The sequence below is a fragment of the Durio zibethinus genome, chromosome 18 (genome assembly GCF_047325235.1).
Source record: "Durio zibethinus cultivar Kanyao isolate XHJ-2024 chromosome 18, ASM4732523v1, whole genome shotgun sequence".
NCBI classification, from domain to species: Eukaryota; Viridiplantae; Streptophyta; class Magnoliopsida; order Malvales; family Malvaceae; genus Durio; species Durio zibethinus.
In genome coordinates this window covers 21,506,540-21,534,410 of record NC_143179.1, presented here as the reverse complement: position 1 = coordinate 21,534,410, position 27,871 = coordinate 21,506,540, and the positions used below count along the sequence as shown (strand labels likewise).

Sequence of the window (27,871 nt, the reverse complement as noted above, 5' to 3'; positions counted from 1 at the left end):
AATTTAAGATTTTGGGCAAATTTGATAGGGAAAAAAAATCCTCTAATCCATTATTAACTGAAAAGAGTACTTAAAACCGATTAATGCGCATTAAAATTAATTATTATTAAACTTAAAAAAACTAATTTATGATTAAAATTTTTATAATTTTAAATTAAATTAAAAGATACATAAAAATTAATTAAAAATAAAATGATATAAATAATTTTTGATTTTTGATTTATTCAAAAATATGTGTCAATTTGTGATAATATAAGTGAATATTTTTGTCAAAAATTTTAGTAGTAGAGAAAATTTTTTCTAATTTTTGACTTTTTTTTTTCAATTGTGTTATGGTTAGGGGATGCAGATAATAAAGGTTAACATTCAAATTTCAAGTTTTTTTTTTAGAGTTGAATTTCTCGAGAAATAAAATTATGGGCAAGATTTTGGTGAAAATTTCTCATAAGTGAATGGATTTTTTTATTTTTTTTCTAGAGTTATTGGCAAGTCTTTGAAAACAATTATTCCTTGATCTTGATATTCCCAATGGCATTTTCAACAAAAATAAAATTCTAATTTAAATTTTCTTCTTCAATTCCAAATGGAACTTAGACTTTGATCACAAGAAATTTCAAAACCAAACAAAGCATTTTTTAACAAATAATATTTTTTAATAAAAGTGATAGCAATATATAAAAAAATTATAGATATTAAATTTTAAATTTATTAGATGTCATTTACTTCTCTTAAAAGTAATGACGTGATATTATAAACCAATTGAATTGAAGAAAAAATTTAATAAAAGAGAGACCAATCCGACATATATAAATATTACTTTATATTTTTTCCTCAATGTTACTTACAGCTTCCCACGATGGGTGTGTGAGTTTAATTTATAGGAGATTTTGTATTAATTCAAATCAATCGATTTTAAATTAATAGCATGTTTTATTATTATTATTTAAAAAAAAAAAAAACATTAACGTTACCATCAAAAATGATATTTGGGTGTCTTAGGTAAGTGAAACTTAGGTCTTCCATTAGACAAGTTTACCACACCAAAAAGCTTGAATGTGTGAATGTAGTTTATAAAAAGATTCGCATTAATTTAAATCAATCAATTTTAAATTAAAAACGTGCCCAAAAATGAAAATAAAAAAAAGTTACTTGCATTTTCATGCGTGAAGGGAAGGGATCATCACTTGATATAAAATAGTATTTCACATGCAAAGATGGCGACGTCTTTGATCTCTCTTCATTCAAACTTCACACTCAGACCAGGCTGGTGCGCCATTGCGGCCATTCTAAGCTTTCGTTTCCCCTCGTCCCCAGGCCTTGAAAAATCAAAATAGTAAATTACTTTTACCCAATTTACACTTCATTGACTCAATATTTCAAGTCTTCAAACAAATTAGAGCCCTGATCTATCACATAATTTCAATGTTTCATCCTTCATTTTTCATAGACGATGAAAGAGATTTTTAAAACTTTAGTGACAAAATGATAATTTCGATATGATAAAAATCTTTTTTATCGTTCATTTTATCATCAAATTTGTCACTTCCATAACAATTAGGATATTTTTATATGATGATGGTAAAGGAAGCTTCTCCGTGATTGAAGATCATTTTTCACGCTTTATAAAGGCACGTGTTGGATAGGAAAAAGTAAAAGAAAAAGAAAAAGGACGGCAGCAATTGCCATGAACCTGACTTGACTACGTACGAAGCAGAGTCCATAAATCAAAGACGGAAAGGCGACTGAAACGAAATTGAGGTGAAGCAGAGGAGAGGAGGCGTGCTCGACTTGGCCGCCTGATATCATGTAATTGAATTTTCGAGCATTTTCTCTCTTACACGATTTTTTTTCTTTTCATGTGAATGTTATTGATTACATCTCTACTCTATCATGCAAATTCTAGCGTGGTTGTTAGCGTTGGTCATGAAGAATTCGATTGCTCTATTTGTATGCGCATAGTATTCTGCTACATTTGTGAGCATCAAATATTTAAAATATTAAATTTTAATATGAATATTTAATTTAAAATTAATTGATAATAAATGAATTGATTTTTATTATATTTATATACTTAAATTACTTTCAATTTAATAGATTTGAAAATTTTTTATTGCTATTTTAATTTAAAAACTTATCATGTTAGTTTTAAATTTCAAATAAGACCCAAAAGTAAATATTAGTATAGTTTGGACACTTCGTACTTTCGTGACTAAAAATTTTGTCATTGGTGTGAAAAGAAGCAATTTAGTTCGTTTCAATTCAAGCAAAATTAGAAAATTTTTTTTATAATGAATTTAAATCTTAACTCAATTGATTTATTAAATTATTTTTAAAAAATAATATTTAATAAATTTAAAATTCAAATACTAATATCTTTACAATTTCTTTGTTTAACCCCAAATAGCGACTTTTTTGTATATATATAAAAAAAATTCCCTTATCATAATATGTTGCAAATGGAAACCAATAATATATATTATTTCTTGCATTCTTGTTAAATTTGAAGCAAAGAGGAGTTATTGAAAAAGGCTATTGAAGATAATAGTAAACCTGCTCCATGGCTTGAGAAGAATAGGGCTATAGGCAATTGTTTTATTAGAAGCAAATTTGAAGCGATAATTACTTGAATTTTTTGCCGTAATTGGGGTTAGAAACTCAACCCTGTGAATATGGTAGGTTTTTAGTTTGGCATGTTAATATAACTAACAATTGGGCTTCTTTCGGCCTTCTATAAATTTTAATGATCCAGTATTTGATGTTTCAGAATTTTTGCAAAACAATCTAGTTTAAGCCTTAATGTGATCATAAATGGCCCAAAAAGGTCTTAATGTGATATTATTATTATGGATGGCAATGGATCTGATCGGAGTGGAATTTTATTTACCTCGTCACAACCTGACATGATTATATTATATATATATATATATATATAATATTCAAATCAGACCAAATTTGATTTTTTTAAAAAATTTATTTTTATATCTAAATTCAATCTGACTCGATATTATATAAAACTGTATCTGACCTAACTAGACCCAAAATAAATAAAATATTATTTTTTAGATATAAAATATTATTTTATAATATAAATATAAAATTAAATATATATATAATTAATTAATTAAAAATATTATATATATCGGGTCGGATAGGGTCAGGTTTTAAGAAAACCCGATCTCGACTTTTTTATCACCCAACTCGATACCATATTTAAAATAAAAAATAATCATAAGAAATTAGATCAGATCAGAACTCGTCATATATGGATCAAAATACTTTCCCTAATTGTTATTTGTTGGAAAGGGGAGTTCCTTTTTTTTTATAATTGATTATTAGGACTAAAAATTTGAAAACAATTATAGATGTGAGATTAATTGTTGTAGTGATAAAGATTAAAATCAATAATGAGATATATATTTGAATACAAAAGTAACAATGATAGCGAGATAAATTTTTGTAATAAGAAAAAATAACTATTGAAAACGTTAGTTTAAAAATTATATTAATTAGAAGTAATATATTTTTAAAGATATACTTTCTTTTTAAAAATATATATTTTTAAAAATACATAAATTTGCAAGATAAAAATAAAAATTTTTTTTTATTTTTTTAAAAAGTTATGAGTACAGAAATTATTCATACTTATTAAATATCTGTGATAATGTAAATGAAGATAAATTTAAAATACATAGGAAGATGTGTATAATATACAAAATCGTAGATGAAAATGAAGAATATTTTATCCGTTCTATACTTTATTCATTAACATATTTAATCAAAATTAGAGAATAAAATAAAATATAGTATTATGTAAATTAAAATATTACATGCAAATCATGTATTATATATCTATATTTATTCTAAGGATTTAAGTAAAAGTATTAAAATGTTTATAAGTTATAATAAAAATTTGAAAACATATAAGATCAAAATTTTATGTAAACGGGTGAAAAATTTTATGCATTAAAAATGACATTCAACCTCATAAAATATTTGATAATTTTCTTTAAATCATGTTTAGTATCGCATCTAGTTTATGTAAAGTATATATAGAAGGTTAAGAAACCATTTATTCTTAAATGTACACTAAGACGTTAAGATTCCTAGACAATTAGTAGATTTAAATCCTAATAAAAAAAATATTTATGATTTCATCCAACAAAATATTAGTTTCCAATATATTCATATACAATATTATTTTTGGGTATAAAAAAAATTCACGGGATGAAAATAATGAAAAAAATTATATATAATGAGATTTGAATTTTAATCCGTTAGATGTTATATTTAAAAAATAATTTTTTAAATTAATTAAATTAAATTATAAATTGATATATTAAAGTAAATTTAAAAATCAAATTCACCTATAATTTGTTGGAGAGTTTAGTACGTTATTTATAGGTTACAACGAGGAACATGCTGAATATAAATAAATTTGCGTTCATGAAATCGATACAATTCAAGACAGCTTGCCACAATATAAAGGAAACTCACCACTTTTCAGTCGGGTGATACGAAAGCTAATCGACCTAACCTCCCCACCAAACCGGTTCTCTCTTTCGCACTCTTCCCCTTTTCAAACCGCATTTGGTTTTTGCCCATTTTCTTGAAGAGTCACATTTTAAATAATAATAATAATAATAATAAAACAAGACAATAATCTCATTGCATGATCTTATTTTTGAAAACGAGGTTTTAAATTTAAATTTAAGACTTTGTGATTATTATACTTAAAAAATAAGAATAATTAATTAATGTTGACTTGATGCTTAAATTAGATGCTTATACTAAACATATTTTTATTTATAAAAACAAATATAATAATTGCTCCCTCTGTCTCTTTTTTTTTTTTTTTTCATTTTTTTAGAAATGTTTCAAAATTATGTCTTATTTTTTAATTTTTTTTTATTTTTTTTTATTTTTTTGACATTAAAAATTATAAAATTTTAATTTTATAAAAAAATTAAAATTTAATATTAAATACTTTAAGATAAAAAATTTTAAAAAATTTTTGTGAATATCAATATATAATAAATGTTTTGAGACGAAAGGAGTATGTTATTATTATAAAAACAATAATTTTTTTTAACTAATGGCATAATAATTGTTTGGAGTGTTGCCAACAAATTATGAGAGTGAAAAATGTAAACAATATTCAAATAATTATTTTATGCTTGTGATTGTGTTGTAACATCTACAGATTCCACAGCTTTTAAGTTTGATTGAGGAATAGTGGTTCAAATAATTCAAGTCGTATGGGAATATTTTTATGTTGATGAATCAGCAAAAAAGTTATGCCGCAACTTCCAAATTCTCCCCCCAAAATAATAATAATAGGGATGCTTTTCTTTTCAAGTTGGTGTGTCATTGTTATTTTCACTGTGTTTGGAAGAAGAGAAAAAAAAAAAAGTACAAATGACAATGAAAGGAAAATGAGAAAGCAATAACCTTTAAATTTACTGTCAACTAATTAATCAAGCTAAAGCCAAATTCGGTGTTTGATTTAATCTTAAACTTCCTTATAATTGGGAAACATAGCTGACTCGTTGTTATCAATATTAGGTAGAATTTCTTTACGTGGCAACTTTTTTGTTATTAAAAATATAAAAGAAAAAAAAATCTAAAAATAGTCTTTTTATCAATTAAATATTAATTTAAAAGCCATGAATATTAATTTAGATGATTTGTATAAATTTAAAAGCGATAATAATTTGAATCAGATTAGATTTAATTCGATTTTTTTTATAATATATAAAATTATGAGGTTAAAAAATTTAATTTAAATTCAAACCAAATTTATATACGATTTAATTTGATCTGAATTAAATTTTATTGATTTGATTCGATTCAATGATTTTTTAAATTTTAAATTTTTTATTTTTATATATTATTTTAATATTTTTAAAATAGATTTAGGTATAAAATAATTTTTTTTATTTTATAAAAATTTAAAAAAAATATAAAAATTAATAAAAATATATAATTTGATTCTTTTTTTTTAGTTTTTTAATTTTCAATATTAACTTAAATTCAAACATAATATACACATCTAATATCAAAATTTTATTTGAACCGAATTAAAAAAAATAATCCAAACTAAATTAAATATTATAATTTTGAATCAATTTTTAAATTTTTTCTCGCTTCTAATATATATTGTTCAAATTTATTGTGCGTTCACTCGTGTCCTCAATGAATTAAAATTTTTAATATAAGCATCAATAGTTAATAATAACTTGTAGTTTTGTTAATATCTCATATATATATTTCAACAAAATTATCCAATAAATGTACGACAATGAACAATTGGATCTTGGTAATGGTTAAAATCTTAGTCATAAATACATGTGCTATGTACTTCAAAACCAAAAACAAACTTAAATCCAAATAATTTTGAAATCTACCAGGAAATAATAAATAATTTTCAAATACTTAATATCTCAATTAATTTTTTTTATCCAATTTACGTATATGAGCAGTTACATTTATTAAAATTCTGAAGTTATAGTTATGGGTTCTTGTTTTAATCATAGTAAAGTAATTATCGATTCAGCAAATTTAGGAGAAGAAAGTATGCTTTCCACATTTGTAAATGGTCCTTAAATCATGGGCTAATGTCTTTCTCTCCCTTTCAAAAAGGAGAAAGAACAGAAGAAGATTGCGGTAGCACCAAATCAAACGCATCAAACTGACAATAACCCAAAATCGATTCAACCGTAATCCCAAAGTAATCATGAAATCCTTTCATTAATCAACTCTTAAACTCCACTTTCCCCACCAAATGAACGTACAAAAAAAAAGAATTTATTTTATATTTCCATAACTTTCTTCTTCTTCTTCTTCTTCTTCTTCTTCTGTCTGGCGCATGAGCTTCGGGAGAGAGGGAAAAGATGAAGGTTTCGGCATTGCAGCAGAGCTACCTCAACCGTCGAAGCTACAGCTTCAGATCATCAGGACCGTTGGATTCATCTTCCGATAGCGCCGTTAAATCTCCAGCTGCGATCTTCTGGCTTGTCCTCCACGGTCTCTGTTGTTTAATCAGCTTAGTCCTCGGCTTCCGCTTTTCTCGCTTGGTGTTCTTCTTTTTGTTCTCCACTTCTTCCACTAACTTCTACGCGTCGCCCTTTCGTTCCACTGCCGAACTCGCCAATGCCTTTGATGTCCACTCCGTTCTGTCCACCAACTCCATTACCAACATCGAGTTGCCGTTGCTTAACAAGACGGTGGCGAATTCGCGAGTTGTTGTAGGGCGGCACGGGATCCGGATCAGGCCGTGGCCGCACCCTAACCCGACTGAGGTCATTAAGGCGCACCGGATCATAGAAAGAGTTCAAAAGGAGCAGAGATTACAATTCGGTGTGACGGATGCCAGAACAGTTATTGTCATCACGCCGACATATGCACGGACTTTCCAAGCGCTGCATTTGACCGGTGTAATGCACTCGCTAATGCTGGTTCCGTACGATCTGGTTTGGATCGTGGTGGAAGCCGGTGGGGTCAGCAATGAAACGGCGTCGCTTATTGGGAAATCCGGTTTGAAAACTATCCACGTTGGATTCAATCAACGGATGCCAAATTCTTGGGACGAACGAAATAAATTGGAGTCCAAAATGCGCATTTTTGCTTTAAGGTAATCCTTCTATTTTATTTTTATTGATATTTATATTGAAAAAACGATGCGTTTTGGAATTAGGTTGTTGGAAATTTAGAATTAATTCAAATTTTGTGTTATTTTGGGGCCAGAATTGTAAGAGAGAAGAAATTGGATGGAATTGTTATGTTTGCTGATGATAGTAATATGCATAGCATGGAACTTTTTGATGAGATCCAAAATGTGAAATGGTTCGGGGCATTTTCAGTTGGAATCCTTGCTAATTCGATTAATACTGATGAGACAGCGGATCAGAAGGAGGAAGAGGAGACTTCTAGAATGCCGGTTCAAGGTCCAGCTTGTGACTCATCTAATATGTTGGCAGGATGGCATACTTTTAATACATTGCCCTTTGCTGGGAAAATTGCTGTTTATATTGATGATAGAGTGACTGTGCTGCCTAGGAAGTTGGAATGGTCGGGTTTTGTTTTGAATTCTAGGTTGCTTTGGAAAGATGGTGGAGATAAGCCGGAATGGATTAAGGATATTGATATGTTGGCTGGGGATATTGAGAGTCCGTTGGGTTTGGTTAAAGACCCTTCGGTGGTGGAGCCACTTGGAAACTGTGGACGTCAAGTTTTGCTCTGGTGGCTTCGAGTTGAAGCTCGTGCTGATAGCAAATTTCCTCCCAGGTGAATCTCTTATCCTGTTCTCATTGTATTAGGTTTTAATGGTAATCAATGGCAATATCAGCCTGTTCAGAATGATTAATATTAGTAAGTGGCGGTCTATGACTCTGCCAAATTATGTAGTTCTTCCTTGTCACATGATTTAGGTTTTGACAATGATGTCTTGCAGAAGGTTACATAGTATAATTGATATCAGACTGATTCGTGCTACACATTTCATGGTCTACAGTTGGTTTTGTGTAGTTTGTTTCCAACTCATTTTCTCTGGCTTCCATGCCATCTGATAATTATTTTGTGCATCATGCAGATGGATAATTGACCCACCTTTGGAAATCACCGTCCCATCAAAACGCACTCCATGGCCAGATGCTCCCCCTGAACTCCCTGCTAATGAAATACCAGTGATGGGCATCGAAGAGCCCATAGTGAAGCATTCTACAAAGACACGAACATCCAGATCAAAACGTCGAAGTTAAAAGAAGGCATGAAACAAGAACAGACTCACAGGTTTAGACAAGGCACTCTGAACAAAACTAAAATCATTAGCTGGCAATCTATGCCTTGAGGATTTGACACTGCTGCGCCAAGAAATTTGCTTGACAAGGGGGGAATGCAGATGGTCTTATAATGTGTTGGTACATAAGGATAGGCATGTCTCACAGCAGGGAAGTTTATACATGCATATCTGTTTTGAGTTCCTCCTGAGTTTCAACTATTATATATATATTTTACATTTCTTTTTGTCCCATCTATAGTTTGTTGGGGTGATTGGTATTCTGTTTCATTGGCAGTTAGCTCATCAGCTGAAATACACACATCAGATTGACCTATCACCGGTCTTACATCCTTTTAATCTAAACAAACGTGAAAATTATGAAGAGTACGCTCCAGGCGAATAACTTGCTAACGCATACGGCATAACGCATTGGTGATTGTCTAACATACCAGCTTTTCCATGAACATGATGAAAACCTTGAACATCCTCAAAAATGACCAAAATTTTTCGATCTCCCCTGATAAGAAGAGTCCATGTATGCCCAACGCCACTGGGAATCTTTATTATCTATGGCACTAACGATCTATGGAATCCTTTTTAGTTCTTGGCCGTTCCAAAACATAACTATCTGTTCATTTCAAGAAGCTCAAATGTATCACTTGTGTCAAAATTAGCAATTGCCTTAGTTCAGTTTTGTAGGATCCTTAAGGACGAATTCAATTTTACTGCCCCTTCGAAAGGGGATTGGGGCTTCAAATTTTTTTGTAGAGTAGATTCTGAAACTTGGAGTCTGAAGAGATCTCCCACTAAGTAAATGATTCTCTTGGGATGCTCATATTGAGCCAAAAAGATCGAGTGAGAAATATGTTTATTTTAGCAATTCCAGTAGGTTGCACTGAATTTCATAAGCTGAGAAAGGAACATTAAAGCATGTTACGGATATGGAGTCTAGCTTATGATCAATTGCAGACAGACAACTATGAATATTAGAGCAGATCACGGAGTTTATACGTTTTGTAACTTGCAAACTCTGTCTGTTAGAATTATGCACTGTCCTCATGCAATCTGGTAAATAGAATTAAATCTACCCTGCATTAGTAATTACTTCAAAAAGAAAAGAAAATTCCGGATTTTAATAAAGTTTTAACAATTTAAAAACTTTATCCCAGTTCCAAAGGACTCGGCTGGCCTTCGGTCTTCCTATTTTCTAGTGACTACCAACGACCCACGAGGCCCAAAGCCTGTCTTCTGCCTTCTAACTTCCATTTCTCTGAGTTTTGTCTGGTCCCCAAAAAATCCCTCCTCCCCAGTACAATGATGTTCCACTCTTGAATACTAAACCATTTCCATGGTCTTTATAAAAGCTCTCTCTCCCCTTTCTTCATAAAATCACTCTCCTCAACCTTTCTCTTCATGAAACACGACAACACTTTACATATCTCTCCCATTGCAACAACCGTTAATGACAATGTTGGCATTGATACTGAACAAGACTATCTTTACCTTGGCATTGATAACCAATGTGATCCAACGAGGGTTAGTTTCCAAAGTTTAATTCTAAGAAAATAATCTTGCTTTTCAGTTGGTTTTTATGGTTATAGATTTTTTTTTTTTGGATTTCTAACAGAAGAATTTTAAGGTTGTTAGCGTTGATGGATACGAGGATGTTATTCAACATGATGAGAACGCTTTAGAGAAGGCTGTGGCACATCAACCTGTGAGTGTTGCCATTGAAGCTGGCGTTAGAGCTTTCCAATTCTACGAATCGGTAAGCTGACCTATTCTTCTCCACCCTTTATTTCAATTAGTACTTATCCTTGAAGCCATATTTTGATTTTAGAATAATACTACAGTATTTATCTGACAGCAAGATATCATCTTTCTCTGAATTTGGAGACATGTCAAATTGTCAATAGTCTTTAAAAGAAATCTAAGTGCTCTATTAATTCATTTGTCATTGTTTGCATATTTTCAGGGAGTGTTCACTTGTGAATTTTAATGGTCAGGACTACTGGATTCTGAGGAATTAATTGGGCAGCAGCTGGGGTGAAAATGGATACATAAGAATGGAAACTAACGTTGATGCCTATACTGGAAAATGTGGCATTGCGATGGAGGCTTTCTATCCAGTTAAGAATGGGGCCAACCCCATCAAACCTTACTGGAGTAATGAAAGCACTGAGAATATCAGCAGTGCTTGAAATCTTTGCTGCAATTTGCAGTTCTTGGAAGTTAAAATGTTCTCAGCTAATGTTTTGGGCCATTGGAGAAGACGAGGAGTGACTGGTGCAATAAAGGTGCTTGCTGCAAAATTTCCCTCCCTATTCCTTGTTGGTCTAAGTTATGCATCGGAGTGGAGGCCATTTATGTTGTTTGGATTTATCATTTTTGTACATATATTTTCATTTATCAAAACAGCAACTGGAAAACTAATATTGTTGTGATTAAAGCAATTTCATTTCAAAGTCTTATCTTTATTTTCCAAGTATTTCTCATCTGCTGATGGTTTAGTCAGGATTTGATCTGAAAAATTCTTCCTTTTTCCTTCCAACCAAGCATAATTGATTAATGTACGTAGAAAACAATCAGCCAAATTGCTTGGGGGTGATATTCTGTTCCTACTCTGTGCCTAATCAATTTCTTAGTGACCTCTGCTATATTTTAGAGCACTGGAAAATTACTATGCTTGGTGTTTCTACATAATTTCACCTTGGACAAACATTTTAAGTTCTTTAAAATGGATAAGACATCAGAATGCATAAATATTATCTAGTTTAACCTCAAATGGTTAAGTCAAGGCAAATTTTATATTCAATCTTTGAAGTTTCCATCTTGCCGATGTCCCTCCTCCTCACCTCACCTTCTAGCATGAGTGCAACATCACATGACTAAAACTGATATCAACATCTTTTATTTCTTCCATGTGCTAAAAATCCCAAATGGACCTTTCTGGGGTGGACAACCGTCAGATTGGCCAGCCAACTATAATTAATTTCTTAAGCAAATTGCATCATCCTTTTTAATACTACTACTTTGGTTTAAATACTATAAACCTGCAAGTAATCTGTTGCTGCACGCTTTCAAGACATTTTCAAAGTTGGCTGAGAAAATCTTATAAAATTTGTATCTTCAATTAAAATAGGAGAGTTCAAATGATTATTGACCAAAAACAAAACATCACACCTAAAAGTCATCATTCTAAACCGGGGGGGGGGGGGGGTCCATGTGGGTTACACAACTGGTTCAGCTCGAATCAATTAAACCATCAAATAAATAATTCCCCCTTGTACTGTATAGCAATTATTACTATTTAACAACTTTGTGCATTTATGAGTCAAATTTATTTATGAGGCATTTTGTCAAGCCACATCATTCCCAGAATTGCTTTTGTCAATTAAAATGGTAGCTGTATACAATAAAGAGCTCCTGAGTTGGTACCTAATCACCATCAAACTCAGGGAAACCGTGGAATCTGGAATTCCCAGATCATCTACAGGTACAACCAAATCCCTTGAGCTGCCAGAAGAAAGTGAACAGCAGCTGCGGAAACAACAGCATGTACCATCTGATTCCCTGCAGGTTGCGATCAATGAGGATGGTGAAAATTCTGAAGGGGCAGCCACTTCACCAGAGTCTGAGTGGATTATTTCCATCAGAGAAAAGCTCGAGCAGGCACGCCAAGATGATGCAGCAGGTTCATGGGAAAGGTTGAGCATCTATAGAGTTCCCCACTACCTAAGAGAAGGTGATATCAAAGCTTATGTTCCCCAAATTGTCTCCCTGGGACCTTACCATCATGGCAAGAAACGCCTTCGCCAGATGGATCAGCACAAGTGGCGTTCTCTTCGCCGTGTCCTAAACCGTACTAATCAGGAAATACAGCTGTATCTTGATTCAATGAAGGAACTCGAAGAAAGAACTCGTGCCTGTTATGAAGGAACAATCACTCTTAATAGCAATGAATTCGTGGAAATGTTGGTCCTCGATGGCTGCTTTGTGCTTGAGCTCTTTCAAGGGGCTGCTGTAGGATTCCAAAATCTTGGCTATGGTAGAAATGATCCAGTTTTTGCAATGCGTGGCTCGATGCATGCTATTCATAGAGACATGATAATGTTAGAGAACCAGCTTCCACTCTTTGTTCTTGATAGGCTACTGGGGATTCAACTTAATGAGCCTGACCAGAAGGGAAAGGTTGCCAAGTTAGCGATTACATTCTTTGACCCTTTAATGCCAACGGATGAGCCATTAACAAAGAGTGACATGAACAGATTGGGATCCTCTATGGGGCATACAAACACCTTCGACCCTTTTTCTGATCTTGGTGGCCTTCATTGCCTTGATGTTTTCAGAAGAAGTCTCTTACGCTCTGGCCCCAAACCTGTACCTAGAATGTGGCTCAAGAAAAGGTCAAATGCAAATCGTGTTGCTGATAAGCGTAGACAACAATTAATTCATTGTGTATCAGAGCTCAGAGAGGCTGGTATTAAGTTCAAGAAAAGGAAGACTGATCGCTTCTGGGACATTAAGTTTAAGAATGGGATTCTTGGCGTTCCTCGCCTCTTGATTCATGATGGAACCAAGTCCCTTTTCCTCAATCTGATTGCATTTGAGCAATGTCATCTTGATTGCAGCAATGATATTACCTCCTATGTGATATTCATGGATAACTTGATCAACTCACATGAAGATGTGGCATACCTCCATTACTTTGGTATTATCGAGCACTGGCTTGGGAGTGATGCAGAAGTGGCTGACCTTTTCAACCGCCTCTGTCAAGAGGTTGTTTTTGATATCACTAACAGTTATCTTTCCCATTTGTCTGAAGATGTGAACAGATATTACAATCATAGGTGGAATGCTTGGCGTGCAACCTTGAAACACAGATACTTCAACAATCCTTGGGCCATCATCTCACTTTTTGCTGCTTTCATCTTGCTGGTGCTTACTTTTACTCAGACCTTTTATGGAGCTTATGGATATTACAGGCCAAATACTTGAATTCAGTAAGGTCCTCCTCCACCTTATCAATCTCTCTGTGCTGTACGAAGAGAATAATTTTTTATACATCAATGATTTCCATTTATTTCTTCAATTATTGGGCTAAGAAACCTTATTATTTAGGCAAAATGTGATGGTTCACTGGATGTCTTTGTATCAGCATGCAGTTAATACAAAAGGATGCTGCAATGCTATTGTTGGTTTGAATGCTAAGTATGGAATTATCAGCCATGATAGCTCCTTCATCCTTTTATTTTAAAATAAAAAATAGTTTCTTCATCTTCAATAATTTGCATCTTACGTTTAACATGATATAGATTTTCGAAACCAGTGGCTCGAAAGTAATTGTTTTTTTTCTATCTTCATTTGCAGTTTGTACACTGAAGAAACACCATATCAAAATTGGCAAAATATGCCTTTTAGGGGTTACAGCTGAAACCCCAAAGGTTGACAAAATGGCAATGCTTCAGCTCAAATCTCATTCTTATAAACACAGTTCTTTTGTAAAAGTCTTATTTGTGATTAATATTCAGAGCCCAAGAATTTTGTGGAGCTTGCTGAGGTAAAAAGAATCCACTGGAATAAGGGGGTATTTCAACTTCAAAAGTACAATTCAAAACGAAATTTAGTGTAAAGCAACTGCACTGCCTGATTGGTATTATCTTCTGTAAAATACATGTCATTGGATGAAGGTACAGGCAACAAGAAATGTTGCATGTCCCTTCCATACAAAGCATTCTTTGGCAACAACTTTGGATTCTCTAAGCTAAACTTCTCCACTACATCTGAAAGCTAATCCAGTAAAACGCTGGAGAAAATGAATAAATATGCAAGGTGCTACTGATGATCGTTCCAGACAACTTGTACCGCCAGCAAATCCGACTGAAATTCAGCTGTCAACACAAATATGATGTCAGGGGAAAGAGAAGAGGAAATTACACAATCTCCCAAATATAAAACTGTAGTACGTGATATAGTTTTTGCTACCCGAGGAATTTAATCCCTAGGGACGTTCATGCTTTCAGTTGAAGACGCCTTCTTGCCATCATATCGCTAACAAAAGAAAGAATAATATTTATTTAGCATGACCAAGCACACAATTGATAGCACGATGGAAAAATAGGACACCAAATATCCTGTCCGCCAGTCAGAAAGGAAGATGGATTCAGGGATACCTGTTTCCCAAATGAGAAAGGAACGTATTTGTATTTGATCATGTGTAGAATCTGTTTCCTCATGGTTAGGATAAATAACATTAACCAATAGAAAAGGAGTATTGGCCAAAAGACAGGCACATCAAACACACTGAAGAACGTCATCACAAAAGCAATGCAGAAGGCCTTCGTAATAGAGTACCTTCACACAGAAAGGAGAACATAAAGAGAGGAAAACGTTAGCACTGAGCATAAATTTGCTAAAGCAACTAGGTTTTATGGCACCCTGTGTAAGTCACATGTACCTTCAATTTTATTATTAAGTGTTATGAACCATTGTAAGCTAAGAACAAGAGAGTAGAGAAAAATTTGGAAGAGAGAAAGAAAAGCTGTTCTCCCCATCTTTGTTTCACCTCAATTCAAAAAGAATTTATATAGACGTAATATGGCCTCAGGAGATCTCAAAGTCAAGCAATCGAATTGGACTCTATACTGAATTTTGCTATTAGTTTTATAACACAATATAGACTTTCCAATAATATCTAACACTTTAAGGCATTAGTTTCTACACGGCGACACCATCCAAAAGAATAAGTGATAAAGCCAATGTTAACATAATAAGCTCCAATTGACATGTACCATGGAAATGGAAGGAAATAATAGGAAGTTCTACTCATTCCCATGAACTTCCATTGCATGGACATTGGGCACTCAAGAGCAAGGAAAAAAACACTACTAATTCGAAAAGTTTAGATTTCAGAATGTGGCTATAATTCGAACACTTGATTCAGAAAAGGCACCAAAAGCTTGCAACAAACATCTAAATTTTCTTTTATAAAAAAAAATTTCTTAATTTTTTTCCTTCATAATAAGATATATGATCTCTTCATTAATCAGCATTGATCAAAATACTTCAACATTAATTCATCCCATCCTCATAATGCCCTGGCATTATAATTTTCATGCATTAAAGCTTCCTTCAACTTAATTTAACCTTCAAAAATAAATATGCCGAGTTCGAATCAAATTTTAAACTAAACTGTCCTAAAATTAGGGATTTTGGAATACTAACAGGAAAAAAGAAAAGATCTTTGATCTGCCAAGTTATCCTCTATCCCATGATTCAACTCAATGAAACATAACTTAATTTTAATCTTAATTACACTCAATCAGTTCATCGAATCACAACCCGTTAAAACAAAGAGTGAGATGACGAACCAGAATTTGAACTCGGGGAGTCGGCGAACGAAAGGGCGAAACTCATCGGAGCCGAGGGTGGGAAGCGTGGGGCCGTCCTGCATCTCGGGGTCCACCTGAGGAGAAAGGAATCCCATGAGGAGATTCAGCAAATAGATGCCGAGGCCATAGGTGATGATGTAGAAACCCTGCACGAAGTACACGCGTACGGCGTAGATCAATACCGCGGCCAGACATCCGATCCAACGGTTGAGAACGTGCGGGACCGTCTTGTCGAGGACGTGCTGGTACCGCCTCGACACCTCGAAGGTCCACCGCGATATGGCGGTCGCAGGAGACGACGGAGATAGATCGTCACCGCCAAGGGCACCGCCGGTTGGTCCGGTCTCCATCGGAGTGCCCCACAAAAAAATACAAAGCCTATTCCTTTTTTTGGGAAACGAGTTTCTTCTTTTTCGAGTGAGTGTGCTTTTTTTCCTCAAAAAAATAGTCTTCTTCCTATAACAAACTACAAAGTTTTCTGGAGGCTCTGACTTTCGGCTCGTGCTTCTGCACATGGGTTTTATCGGGTCAACGTCATCAACCGGTTCGAGTACACCGGATCTACTTTAAAATTAACAACTTTATTAAATTAAGCATCTAATTCTAATTGGATTAAACGGCTCATGGTTTTATTATTATTTAGGGACGAAAATCAGATTAAATTTAATTTGAATTTTTTAGATAATATATAAATTATAAATTTTTAAAATTGAATCAAATTTTTATATCATCTAAATTAAATCAAATTAAATTTTATCAATTTAGTTTGATTGGGTTCAATAATTTTTTAAATTTAAATTGAAAATTTTTATATATTATTTTAATGTAAATTTTAATATATTTAAATAATTTTAAATATAAAATAATTATTTTATTTTATAAAAATTTTAAAAATATCAATATTAATAAAAAATAAATTTTGATTTAATTTTTTAATTTTTACTTTTTATTCAAATTTAATATATATTTAATATTTAAATAAAATTCAAATCAAATAAAAAAAATCAAACCGAACATTAATCTGTTTTCGATTTTTTTTTCTCGTTAAGAAGCCCAAACCCGGCCCGTCATTGGTCGGGCCGCGGTTCGAAGAAAACGATGGAGCTTTTGTTCGTTAATCGCTAACCCATTATTACACGGATTATTGGAGAGCAAAATTACTAAATTAGCAGATAATTAATTCGTGACCCGCGAGACCCGGTTGTTTTTTTTTACATTTCGATTGCTGACATGAGCTTGGACACCAGGCAAATCCAATCAAGCAAATAGCTGAAATCGCTCTTTGTCTTCAACATTTTGCACATAGAATTTCCAGGATCCGAATTCGGTAAAGTTTTCTTTTTCAAAATCAAAATGCAGCTACTCGTGATTAATTTCGCAATGTGAAATTCATACATTTTCTTCAAAGTAGTTTAAGCTTTTTGTTTCCAGATCTGATTGCATTTTCAATACATTGTCGAATTATGATGTGCCGCTGCTTGGATTTATTAACAAAAAAATGACATTTTGAATCTGAGACGTTTATTTCAAGAGCAATGCAAAAGTAGTGGAAGTTGAAATTTGTTAGCTTTCAAGCTTTGGAATTGTTGTTCTTGAAAAGCGTTATCTTTAGCAGTAGTAGCCAATGATAACTGTTCAAAAATGCGGTATTTTGATGGTTTCATTGCCTTAGAATTTGTTGAGAGTGTAAAGAATTAAAATTTTTATTTTTTCAGAAACGAAATGCATACTTTTTTCTTGGATTAGTTTTTGGTTGACTGCTTGAATCTGCATTGTTGCTCGTTGATGATTAATTATGCTATTTTACTCATAATTTTAGAGTTTTGTCTTTTGTTCAGATTACTGGTAGAACTTGGGTTACATTTGAGTGGTAGAATGGACTCAGAGTCTGTTGATTCCTTTCAACTTCAGGCTAAAGCTTCTGATGTTCAAACACCTACCGAAGCCACCTCTGATGTTAAACAACCAGCTAATACTAATGATATCAAAAGTCATGCCAAGGCTAACGACACTGAACCTCCTGTTAAAGTTCATGATATTGGTGATAATGCACCTACTATCACTGTGCAAACTATTTCCTCTCATGACTCCCCACCATCTGTGATATCCCCCACTGGCAAATCTTCTTGGGCAAGAAATTTGAAATTACCACAGCCAATAGCTCCGTCACAGGACACTCAAGCTGGAAATGCTGGGACTTCAGCTTTTGCACGCTTTACCAATGGCCTTGGAATGCGGCTGCAATCGATGACTCTACCAAGGGATGATAGTGCAGAACATACCTCTACAGCAACACAAGCTGTTCTTGAATCATTTAAAAAGGGTATAGTTGACTCATCTTGGAGTGCAGTGAAGGCTGTGCAGGTCAAAGCACGCCATATTGTCTCCCAAAACAAACGAAGATACCAGGTAGCCTAATTGTGTTCTGATAAACGAAGATACAGTTATATTGAATTTAGATATTAATATGCAATGTTTCTTCTGCTCTTATTCTAATTGGTAAGTTTTTCGTTTTTTGTGTTTTCCTAACCATTATGAGAAATTTCTTGTCTTTTAGATTTATATATCTAATATGATACCATAGATATAACCAATTAAATGCTCAAAGGATTTTTAATGCATGATATGCAGGAGGGAGAGTTTGATTTGGATATGACTTATATCACTGAGAACATAATTGCTATGGGGTTTCCTGCTGGTGATCTAAGCTCAGGGCTTTTGGGATTCTTTGAGGTAAAAAGTTTTATCTGGTTTGCACTTGAAATTTGGTGTCCAAGATCACTTTATGGTTTTATGCACTTAAAATGTGATGCAGGGCTTCTATCGAAATCACATGGAAGAAGTGATCGAGTTTTTTGAAACTCATCATAAGGTATGATGTTGCATGCATAACATAGGACTCTTTTATCTGTTTAGTGAATAGGTCTTTGAAAGGGGTAATGGGATAAACTTTAAAAAGAAGCATATGATTTCAGTAAAATTAGTTTGGAACTATTTGGAAATATTTTGTATGTTTCAGGTAACATAATAATGAGTTAAATATTTACGGAATTCACATGGAGGAAGAGGTGATTTATAGTTGTTGAATTTTGTCTATAATATGATGTTCACACACTGTTTGGAAGAATGTATTACTGTGTCATTACTCATTAGTATTGGTTACTAAGATCTTAGCTGTGAAAGATTGAAGTCAGTCTTTGTCTCATTAAAGTTTGAGGTTAGGAGGCAAAGTTGCAAGATGGAGTGTAGTGCGAACAAAATATCTAGTGTCATCGAAAAATAGTTGAATAGTAATATCATTCCCTTTCCTTTCTCTATATTTCTTTTTCTGCAGTATTAGAAAGTAAGGTCAAAGTTTAGTTTTGTTACTAGCTGGTAATAGGCTAGCACATTCTACACTTCTAGTTGTTCTAAGTTTTTGAATTAAATATGTTTGTATGTTGTCTGTAAGTAGGTATGCCTTATCTTACATTTCTGAAGCTTTTTGAATTCCTTGTTTTGTCACATATCTTATATCAACATTTTGTATGCAGGGGAGATACAAAGTGTACAATCTTTGTTCAGAAAGGTTATACGATGCATCACTATTTCAGGGGAAGGTTTATTCTTCATCTCTATTTGCCCATTAAAACCCAATTGTATTGTGGTGGTCTGTGCTATTTGATGCTATTTGGTTCTGTAATCATGTTGTATAGTAGATCTTGAACCATTTTGGAGATTGCTTGTAATGTTCAATAAACATAATTCTGGAACTTCTTAAATGATTCTTTTGCCTACCTTCTATTACGTTGCGGTTTTGATTATGCTAATTTTTCCAGCTGCCCCTAGATTAACATCCAACATATTTACAGGTTGCAAGTTTCCCATTTAATGACCACAATTGCCCCCCACTTCAACTCATAAAATCCTTTTGTCAAAGTGCATACTCATGGTTGAAGGAGGACATTGAAAATGTGGTGGTTGTTCACTGTAAAGCTGGAATGGGAAGGACAGGATTAATGATTTGCAGTCTTCTTTTATTCCTTAAGGTGGCATTTGATTATCTCCTCCTTAGATCTGTCGGTTTTTTAGCAAAACTTGTTGCTATTTTTGGTTCCATTGTTTTTTCGTTTTATGATTGCATTATCACTTTGTTTTCTTCAGTTCTTTCCGACAGCCGAAGAGGCCGTTGATTACTTCAACCAGAAAAGATGCATAGATGGGAAAGCTCTGGTTCTCCCAAGTCAGATTGTCAGTCATTCCTTCCATGGAAAATTTTGATCTTTTATGGGATTGATAATTTTTAGCATCCTTCTCATGGGTAATCTTTTTCCTGCTTTGCTTAGAGATATGTCAAATACTTTGAGCGTATCCTAACACACTTCAATGGAGAAAATCAGCCTGGACGTAGGTATGTGCCATATCTGTTTTAGTTGTGTTACATTTACCCTTAATAATATACTGAAGTTATTGTTTTACAGGTGCATGCTTAGGGGGTTCCGGCTTCACAAGTGTCCTTATTGGATTAGGCCCTCCATTACTATCTCTAATCACAGTGGTATGCTTTAATGTTCATGTAGTCCTTCATGGTGTTGATCCTAATGGTACCATGCTCTGGGACATTAGCCCATCGCAATTACTGTACCTTGCAAGTTCCCTACTATAGAAGCTTAAATATGTTGCATTTTTTCTTTTAGCAATTTTAAGTCAGATTCCATCTCTTTCATTTTTGCTCTTGAACCTTCCATTCACTTTCATATTGCACCTGTTTTATCTTCCTGGTCCAATGGGATTGGCAGCATATTTTCCTTTCACTGTTTTTGCCAAGTTATATACAAGATGATTCATTTCCATATCTTATAATTTTCTTCAAAGTGCATTATGTGCAAATATAATAACAGCTGAATTTTTCCCATCTCAGGCACTTTGTTCTCTACAAGAAAGCATCCAAAAACTAAGGACTTAATGGTGAATTTGATCTTTTAAAGCAATATGATTTTGTGTTAGTGCTATAATTGTTTCTGTTAATCTGTCAGTACTCTGCTAACACATTTGCAATGGCAGCCACAAGATTTCTGGATTAAGGCACCTAAGAAAGGGATAGTGGTTTTTGCTCTGCCCAGGGAGCCCGGTCTTGCAGAATTGGCGGGTGACTTCAAAATCCAATTTCATGACAGCCAAGGAGATTTCTACTGGTCTGCATTATTTCTCTTTTCTCTTCTCCATTAAAATGAAGAGCGGACTCACTTTTGTCGCAGAAGTTTTTAGATCTTGCATTGAATTAATTTACTCTTTGACCAATTTAATCTTAAAAAACACATTCATGAGCAATAGTTAGCAAATTCATCGTTTCAATAGTGGGAGATTGTGCATTCTATCATAAATCGGTTTGTAATGCAATTGCTTGTTTGCCTCGAGGAATATGCTCTCTTCATAAGTATTTAGTGTGACATAATCTCTTTAAGATGCATATAATAGTCCTGCACAACTGATACTTTTTTTTTTTCCTTTCCTTTTCAGTTGGTTAAATACAACAATGATAGAGAACAGAACAATACTGGAAGCCTCTGATCTTGATGGTTTTGATAAGGTAAATGACATGTAAGAGACCCTTATTTCTTGAGTACGCTAAAAGCTTCTCTTCTTCCTTTCATTTCATAAGTTTCCTTCAAATGACTCGTTACTTTTGATCTATAGAGAAATGTGCCTTGTCCTGGATTCAAGATTGAATTGGTAATGATAGACTATGATGGCACACAAGAGACAAATTCTAAAGCTAATTCTGCCAACAAAGGAACCGTAGTTAACTTGGGTTATGCCAAGGGTGGAATCACAGCCAATTCAAACCAAAGCAAAGCTTCTGGCAGCGAAGACAATGATGATGTATTCTCAGATAGCGATGGAGAGGAATCAGGGTCTTCAAGGAGTAGGCAGGCTCAAGCTGGTGCTGGAACCAGACCAGCGGTCTCCAGCCATCTATCTAACCCTGCAACTGAGCAAATGGGGATGTCAAAGCATGGAACTCATCAGCTATCGGTCAAAAATCAAGCACCTTCATCTAACAACGCTTCCAAAGATGCAAACATTAATGAAGTTGGCAAACCTTCCTCCGGACTTGAGATCCCCAGTATGGACTCAATGGGTGCAAGCGGTATCAAGGCAATTGCTGCTGATGCCTCAGTCTTTAGTTTTGGAGATGAAGAGGATTATGAAAGCGAGTGAACTGTGAAAACATTATTGAGAGAAGGGATCGAATGCGAAATGTCCATCAAACAGTTCTTCACAAACTAAGATAAGTATAGGTTAATTAAACACTTGATTTATTGTATTTTTTTTTTTTACAAAAGAAGCCGCAGCATGAAAATAGATAAGATAGTTATAAGTACTAAGATTTAAACTTCTTTAAGGGTAGCCGCAAGAATCAATTGGACTAAACTTTGAATTCGATTTATTGTATTCTTTGCTTTCATTTATTTCATTCTTTATTCACCAGGGTACATTTTCTATTGGAACACAAAATTCCCACCCCATTTCCAAAACCAAATAACATAAGCATTTTGAACTATTCAAAGTTCAAATAAGATGGGCCAAGAATTGATGAAATTACCAGTCCAAGCTGGGGGTACATGGTTACATTGAACTCAACGTTCCTGCAATAGGTATGGATGGAGAATTCACCCTAAATACAAACACACAAGTAAAATAGTAATGACAGATATTAACAATTAAAGGAACAAAAATAGGTTGGAATTCTTCCAATAGAACCGTCCCAACATTCTAAAAACAATAATGAAAGAATGCAAAAAAAAAGACAAACAGATTGTTTGTTACCCAAAGAAAAGAACAATGAGATCAGTTGGAGTAACTCATATCCAGCTGTAAAAATGGATCATTCATAAAAGATACCACTAGAATCATTGCTATTGTTTTTTGTTGTGGTCCTTGAAAGTTGTATCAATGGCTCTTTGTGCTATCATATCTATGAATAGATTCATTTCACAAAGGATAATAACTTATCAGAGACACAAAAATTAACACATCTACCATTGTTTTCTAGAAAGGCCATCAACAGATTTGATAATTCTATTGACTTCCAAACTGAAATACAAATAAGCATTAAAAAAGTGATTCATCTCACAAACTCACAAGGTTACAATGTAATCAGAGCAAGAGTATTTTTCCAACTCTTACAAAGATCATTCACAAGTTGCTATTGAAACTATCATCACTGTTAGACCATCTTCTGAATGTGCATGCCACTAAATTCCTACCAGCAAAAAACCCCAACTTTGACCTAAACGTTGCTAACCTGCCATTGCTACTTGTCGGAGCATCTGCGCCAGTTACTCGGCCAAATGCCTGCGGAAACTCCACCCCAATTTCATGAACTCCACTGTCACCGACACTAGACTCAAAACCACCATCTATCTCACAGTCATCCATACTGACCACCATCGATCCCCTCTGTTCACGCAACCATTCACCAGCCCCACTACTCACTCCTTTACATTTCCTCACCTTAATTTTCATTAAACCGGGACAACCAGAAACCAGTGCTTCAATGGCGATATCCGAAATAGGACATCCCTTGATACAAAGTTTCTTCAACGCCATACATTTTTCTGCAATGCACTCAATCTCTGTATTACCAATAGTTCCACTTCCACAAAGAGCTAATCTCTCAAGTTTCGAACAATTAGAAGCAATAGCCGCCAAGCTCAAATGGGTAGCATTAACACCAATCAAAACAAGTTCTTCTAAATTAGGACAGTGTTTGGCTACAGCAACCAAACCCTCATCTCCAATCCTATTTGTCCTCCATCCGTCAACATGAAGCTTCCTTAACAACTTACAATGCTCAGCTACACAAACAAGCCCATAATTCGAACACTCCGGGGTTTTCACAATAAGCAAATTCTCAATTTGGGTACATTTCGAAATAGCAGATAGGCCTATATCACTCACTTGAAGCCTCTCAAGGTGGATTTCCATCAAAGGATTATTATTACTATTACTATTACTATTGCTATTATTGTTATTAAAATTCAAATTTTCTTCTCCGCTTCGCTTTCTATTTCCAATTAATTGAAGGACTCTGTCCCAATCACCCAAACAATGAATAATTTTCAAAGTTTTAAGGTTTTTTGATCCAACCACAAGCGGTTCAAAAGACTGACCGTTAACGAGCTCCTTCAAGCAAATCATTTTCAGCGAAGAAGCCACAGCTCCTGGCCCGATCCACTCAGCTCCATCGTGGATTCCTCTGAGCCTTTTCACCGATAACTCTTCTAAATTCTTGCAATAATCGAGGACAGCGTTCAAAGCTTTGGTGCCAAACATACAAGAACCACAAGAAAGTTTCCTTAGATTCTTAGAATTCTGAGCAAATGCCGACATTCCTTTGTCGCTAATTTCACGGCAACCGCGGAGCTTAAGCCGTGTGAGGTTTTGGCAACGGATTGAGATCATAACCAAAGCGTCATCGTTTAAGCTGATTGATTTACGGCTACAACGTAGGGCGAGTTTTGTTACCGAGTCGAAGCGCGTAAAGAGAGAAGGCAAAGAAGTGACGATCTCAGATTGAGCGTTAAGAGACAAACGGTGGCGGCTCCAACCGTCCACGCGAAGCCACCGCTTGCAGACAAGAGAACACCGGTTCCGATCGCCAGGGCGGAGGAATTGGAAAACATAAGCCAAACACTCGTCGGGAATCTCAGCGGTGTAATCCGAAATCTCATCAGAAAATTCATTGCCGGAAATAAAACCAGAAGAGGATAAAACCCTGAAGCGATCGCTGTGGGAGTTTTCCCTATCTAAAGCGGCGGAAGGGAATTGGCCCATTGTGTCGGTTGGAGAATACCGACGGTGAGTAACCGAGAATAGCCTTTTTCTTTGTTTGGGGGAGCTGTTTCGTTCTCCGTAAGTTTCAAATTAGAGATGTTCGAGAAAAGGTTCAGTGAAATTATAAGGCCTTCATGGGTTGAAATTGGATACGTGAACTTTGGCCCCGTCAAATGGGGTGCAATCCTCGGAGCAATCGCCACGCCAACAAAGTTCAGATTATTTGTACATACTTGTTTCGTATCAAATATATTAAATATATTAAATTCATATCTAATTTTGATTAAAATTTTAAATAATATTATTTTTATATTATTTTTATATTATATCATTGTATCATATTTAAAATTATTATATTTAATTATATATAATAATTTTAAATTTTTTTAAACTCATAAATATAAACGAAAGATTAAAAACTTTAATTATTTGAATAATATTAATAGAAATATCTTATTATTAAAATTATTTAAAAAAAAAAATTTCTGTATAAACATTAATCTCAAACTTTAGGAAGAATTGTAAGTATGAATCAACTATGAAGGGTACTCATTTTTTCTAATAAAATTTCTTAATAGCAAAGTGAACAAAAGAAAATTCCTATAAAGAATCCAAAATAATAAACAAAATGTGAGAAAAACAATACTCATTTCGTTATTTGACTTTTTATGTTAAAAGAAACTTCTTTGAGATAACATCCTACGGACTAAAAAAAAACATGAAGTTTACAAGAAATTTGTGTGGTCACAGTCAAAGATTGGAAGTCATATAGTTAAAGGAGAAACTATTTTTCAAGCAGTCATCAAACACGTTAAATGGGAATTCCTTTGGGCCCCGGTGGCACTTACATTCAACATTTTGAACTTTACAATTAAGTTGTCAAATTGTAAAGTGTGAAACACACCAACAACAAGAGAAGAGGTTTTTTTTTTTTTTTTTAGTATAAGAAAATTTTTTTGCTATATAAAACGTTGCAGCTTGAGAATTAAAAAAAATAATAAATGTTGATATTCGAAATTTATTAAATATTATTCTTTAAAATAATTACATAAATTAATTAAATTAAATTTTAAATTAAAAAATATAAGAGATTTTGATGTATTTTTTTCTTTGAAAAAAAAATAATATAAAGGAAAAAGACATGGAAATATCAAAATCTTAAATTTTGAACAATTCATCGAAGGGCATTGTCACATTTTTAATTAATTAATTCTTACTACAATTTTGACTTCTTCCAAGTATCTCACAACTTTAAAAGTCATAAGATTCCATTTCTTTGAATTCATAGGTATTTCAAATTTAGTTATTCTTTTAAAAATATATTTATATATTACTTTTCCTTACTTTACAAATATCATATCAAGCGAAGCCTTATTCGATCCATATTCGATCCATATTCTCAACCTCCTCAAAAGTCAGAACCGAGATAACATAGATCCATATTCGATCGATTTGTTTATGCACCCAACTAATTGGACTATTGAAGTAAATTAAATTGGGCTGAGCCTATATGAGCTTTTCAATTGCCCATAGTAAAATTTGTAAGGATTTTTAAAAAATTAATATATATAAAAAGTTAGGGACAAAACTAGATTATGAAAACTCATAAATAAGATATTAATTGAAATAATTCAATCATTAAAAAGATAAATTGACAATGGGAGGTTTTAATTCAATTTATATGTTCCAGTATATATACATATAATTGAATGATGAAATTTATAGGATAAAAACGGTTATACTTTGTACCGTTTAGCTCAAAATCATATGTACCAGAAGAAATATGTATGAACACTTTTTAATAAATTCAAAAAATAAAAATGCTTATTTTAAAGTCAAGTTAGCTAAAAATTAAATTAACGATGTTGCAATCTAAGGATAGAGTGAGAGTTTGTAAGTGTTAAAATTTGAAATATTCATATTATTAGATGTTGTCTTAAAAAAATAATTGTATAAATCAATTAAATTAAGCTAAATGAATTAGACATATCAATTTGTGTATTCGTGTCATGTAAAATATTGATAATTTATATATTCATATTATGTTTTATATGAAAATAATGTGTTACAGTTCGTATCAACACGAAAATATAATTTTAATTAAAATTTTAAATTATATTATTTTTCGTATTTTTTGTTTGTATCATTTTTGTATTTATCATTATATTATATTTTAAATTGTTAAATCTAAAACGAATAATTAACTCTTCACTCTTGACAAATACACTTCCATTAACATTTATCTGACAATTGATCAACAGCCACAATATTGTAGAATAACTTTTGCAAACCCATGTTTTAACGAAGATGCTTATAAAATATGCAACGCATGCACCCATCAAAGACAAAATATGCCATGATTACATCCATCGATCCCAAAACGATTCATTACCTCTTTGGAAATGATATATATATTTTTTCACTTTCCATTAGAAAAAGGTTTTTTATGAGTGTTTTAGATAAAACCATGTTGAGCTGGATATTCAAAAATGGATTTGGATTTTGAACCCATGATCAAGTTTGAAGAAGTAAATAAATGCATACATTTCCTCTTTTAACATTTTAGTCAAAGCATAATGGCCATGGGTGTGGTGTGATTCATGATTGGTATACATGTTTTAATGGGTTCAAATTTATGTTGTTGGTCGAGTGGATGGCAGTAAAAGCAAAGCGATCCTCTCATGGCATTTGTATTTGTTGATCTCTAAAAGTGGCCACTCAAAAATAATAATAATAATAAAAAAAAACCCTAATTAAGAGCTAGCCATCCACATGCAAGCTGAGAATGTGACAATACACAATCGACCATGATTGCAGGGCAAATAATGGCGATTTTACCTGTGATATATTCGCCATCATCAGCTACATATCAAGTTCTGGAAAC

At 33.3% G+C, this 27,871-nt stretch overlaps 4 protein-coding genes, 1 long non-coding RNA gene and 1 pseudogene across 9 annotated transcripts; 3 read left to right on the top strand and 3 right to left on the bottom strand.

Moving 5' to 3' along the window:
* The first annotated feature begins 6,610 nt into the window (after positions 1 to 6,610).
* Positions 6,611 to 8,287, top strand: LOC111300737 (beta-1,4-xylosyltransferase IRX14-like). Its single transcript, XM_022896356.2, has 2 exons — positions 6,611 to 7,630; positions 7,744 to 8,287. Exons 1-2 carry the CDS (start codon positions 6,891 to 6,893, stop codon positions 8,285 to 8,287), a joined length of 1,284 nt encoding a protein of 427 aa, XP_022752091.2. The 5' UTR covers positions 6,611 to 6,890.
* A 3,803-nt stretch (positions 8,288 to 12,090) lies between these two features.
* LOC111299964 (transmembrane protein, putative (DUF247)) lies at positions 12,091 to 14,600 on the top strand. 2 transcript variants are annotated; one of them, XM_022895515.2, is made up of 2 exons: positions 12,091 to 13,784; positions 14,147 to 14,600. In XM_022895515.2, the coding sequence occupies exon 1, from the start codon at positions 12,176 to 12,178 to the stop codon at positions 13,772 to 13,774; it is 1,599 nt and encodes a 532-aa protein (XP_022751250.2). In that variant the 5' UTR covers positions 12,091 to 12,175; the 3' UTR covers positions 13,775 to 13,784; positions 14,147 to 14,600. The 2 variants fall into 2 exon arrangements, with proteins under 2 accessions (XP_022751250.2, XP_022751249.2); XM_022895514.2 differs by having other exon boundaries at positions 12,092 to 13,779.
* Positions 14,399 to 16,698, bottom strand: LOC111299966 (protein RER1A-like). 3 transcript variants are annotated; one of them, XR_016330015.1, is made up of 4 exons: positions 16,147 to 16,691; positions 14,950 to 15,130; positions 14,714 to 14,827; positions 14,399 to 14,667 (listed from the first exon to the last, which is right to left on the bottom strand). XR_016330015.1 is itself a non-coding variant. In XM_089747901.1 (4 exons), the coding sequence occupies exons 1-3, from the start codon at positions 16,680 to 16,682 to the stop codon at positions 14,771 to 14,773; spliced, it is 774 nt and encodes a 257-aa protein (XP_089604027.1). In that variant the 5' UTR covers positions 16,683 to 16,698; the 3' UTR covers positions 14,399 to 14,667; positions 14,762 to 14,770. The 3 variants fall into 3 exon arrangements, 2 of the variants coding, with proteins under 2 accessions (XP_089604027.1, XP_089604028.1); XM_089747901.1 differs by having other exon boundaries at positions 14,762 to 14,827; positions 16,147 to 16,698; XM_089747902.1 differs by having other exon boundaries at positions 14,743 to 14,827; positions 16,147 to 16,690.
* A 603-nt stretch (positions 16,699 to 17,301) lies between these two features.
* On the top strand, positions 17,302 to 22,535 carry LOC111299962 (phosphatidylinositol 3,4,5-trisphosphate 3-phosphatase and protein-tyrosine-phosphatase PTEN2A-like). Its single transcript, XM_089747900.1, has 13 exons — positions 17,302 to 17,494; positions 18,006 to 18,576; positions 18,799 to 18,900; positions 18,983 to 19,039; positions 19,701 to 19,766; positions 20,019 to 20,195; positions 20,311 to 20,397; positions 20,493 to 20,557; positions 20,628 to 20,704; positions 21,068 to 21,114; positions 21,211 to 21,341; positions 21,667 to 21,736; positions 21,844 to 22,535. The coding sequence occupies exons 2-13, from the start codon at positions 18,043 to 18,045 to the stop codon at positions 22,366 to 22,368; spliced, it is 1,938 nt and encodes a 645-aa protein (XP_089604026.1). The 5' UTR covers positions 17,302 to 17,494; positions 18,006 to 18,042; the 3' UTR covers positions 22,369 to 22,535.
* On the bottom strand, positions 21,999 to 22,868 carry LOC149513869 (uncharacterized). The gene is made up of 3 exons (XR_016330014.1): positions 22,754 to 22,868; positions 22,250 to 22,369; positions 21,999 to 22,138 (listed from the first exon to the last, which is right to left on the bottom strand). It is a non-coding gene; the product is annotated as an uncharacterized LOC149513869 (long non-coding RNA).
* A 299-nt stretch (positions 22,869 to 23,167) lies between these two features.
* Positions 23,168 to 25,102, bottom strand: LOC111299963 (F-box protein SKIP2 pseudogene; annotated as a pseudogene). The gene has a single exon (XR_016330013.1). The product of XR_016330013.1 is annotated as an F-box protein SKIP2 pseudogene (transcript).
* Between the last annotated feature and the right edge of the window lie 2,769 nt (positions 25,103 to 27,871).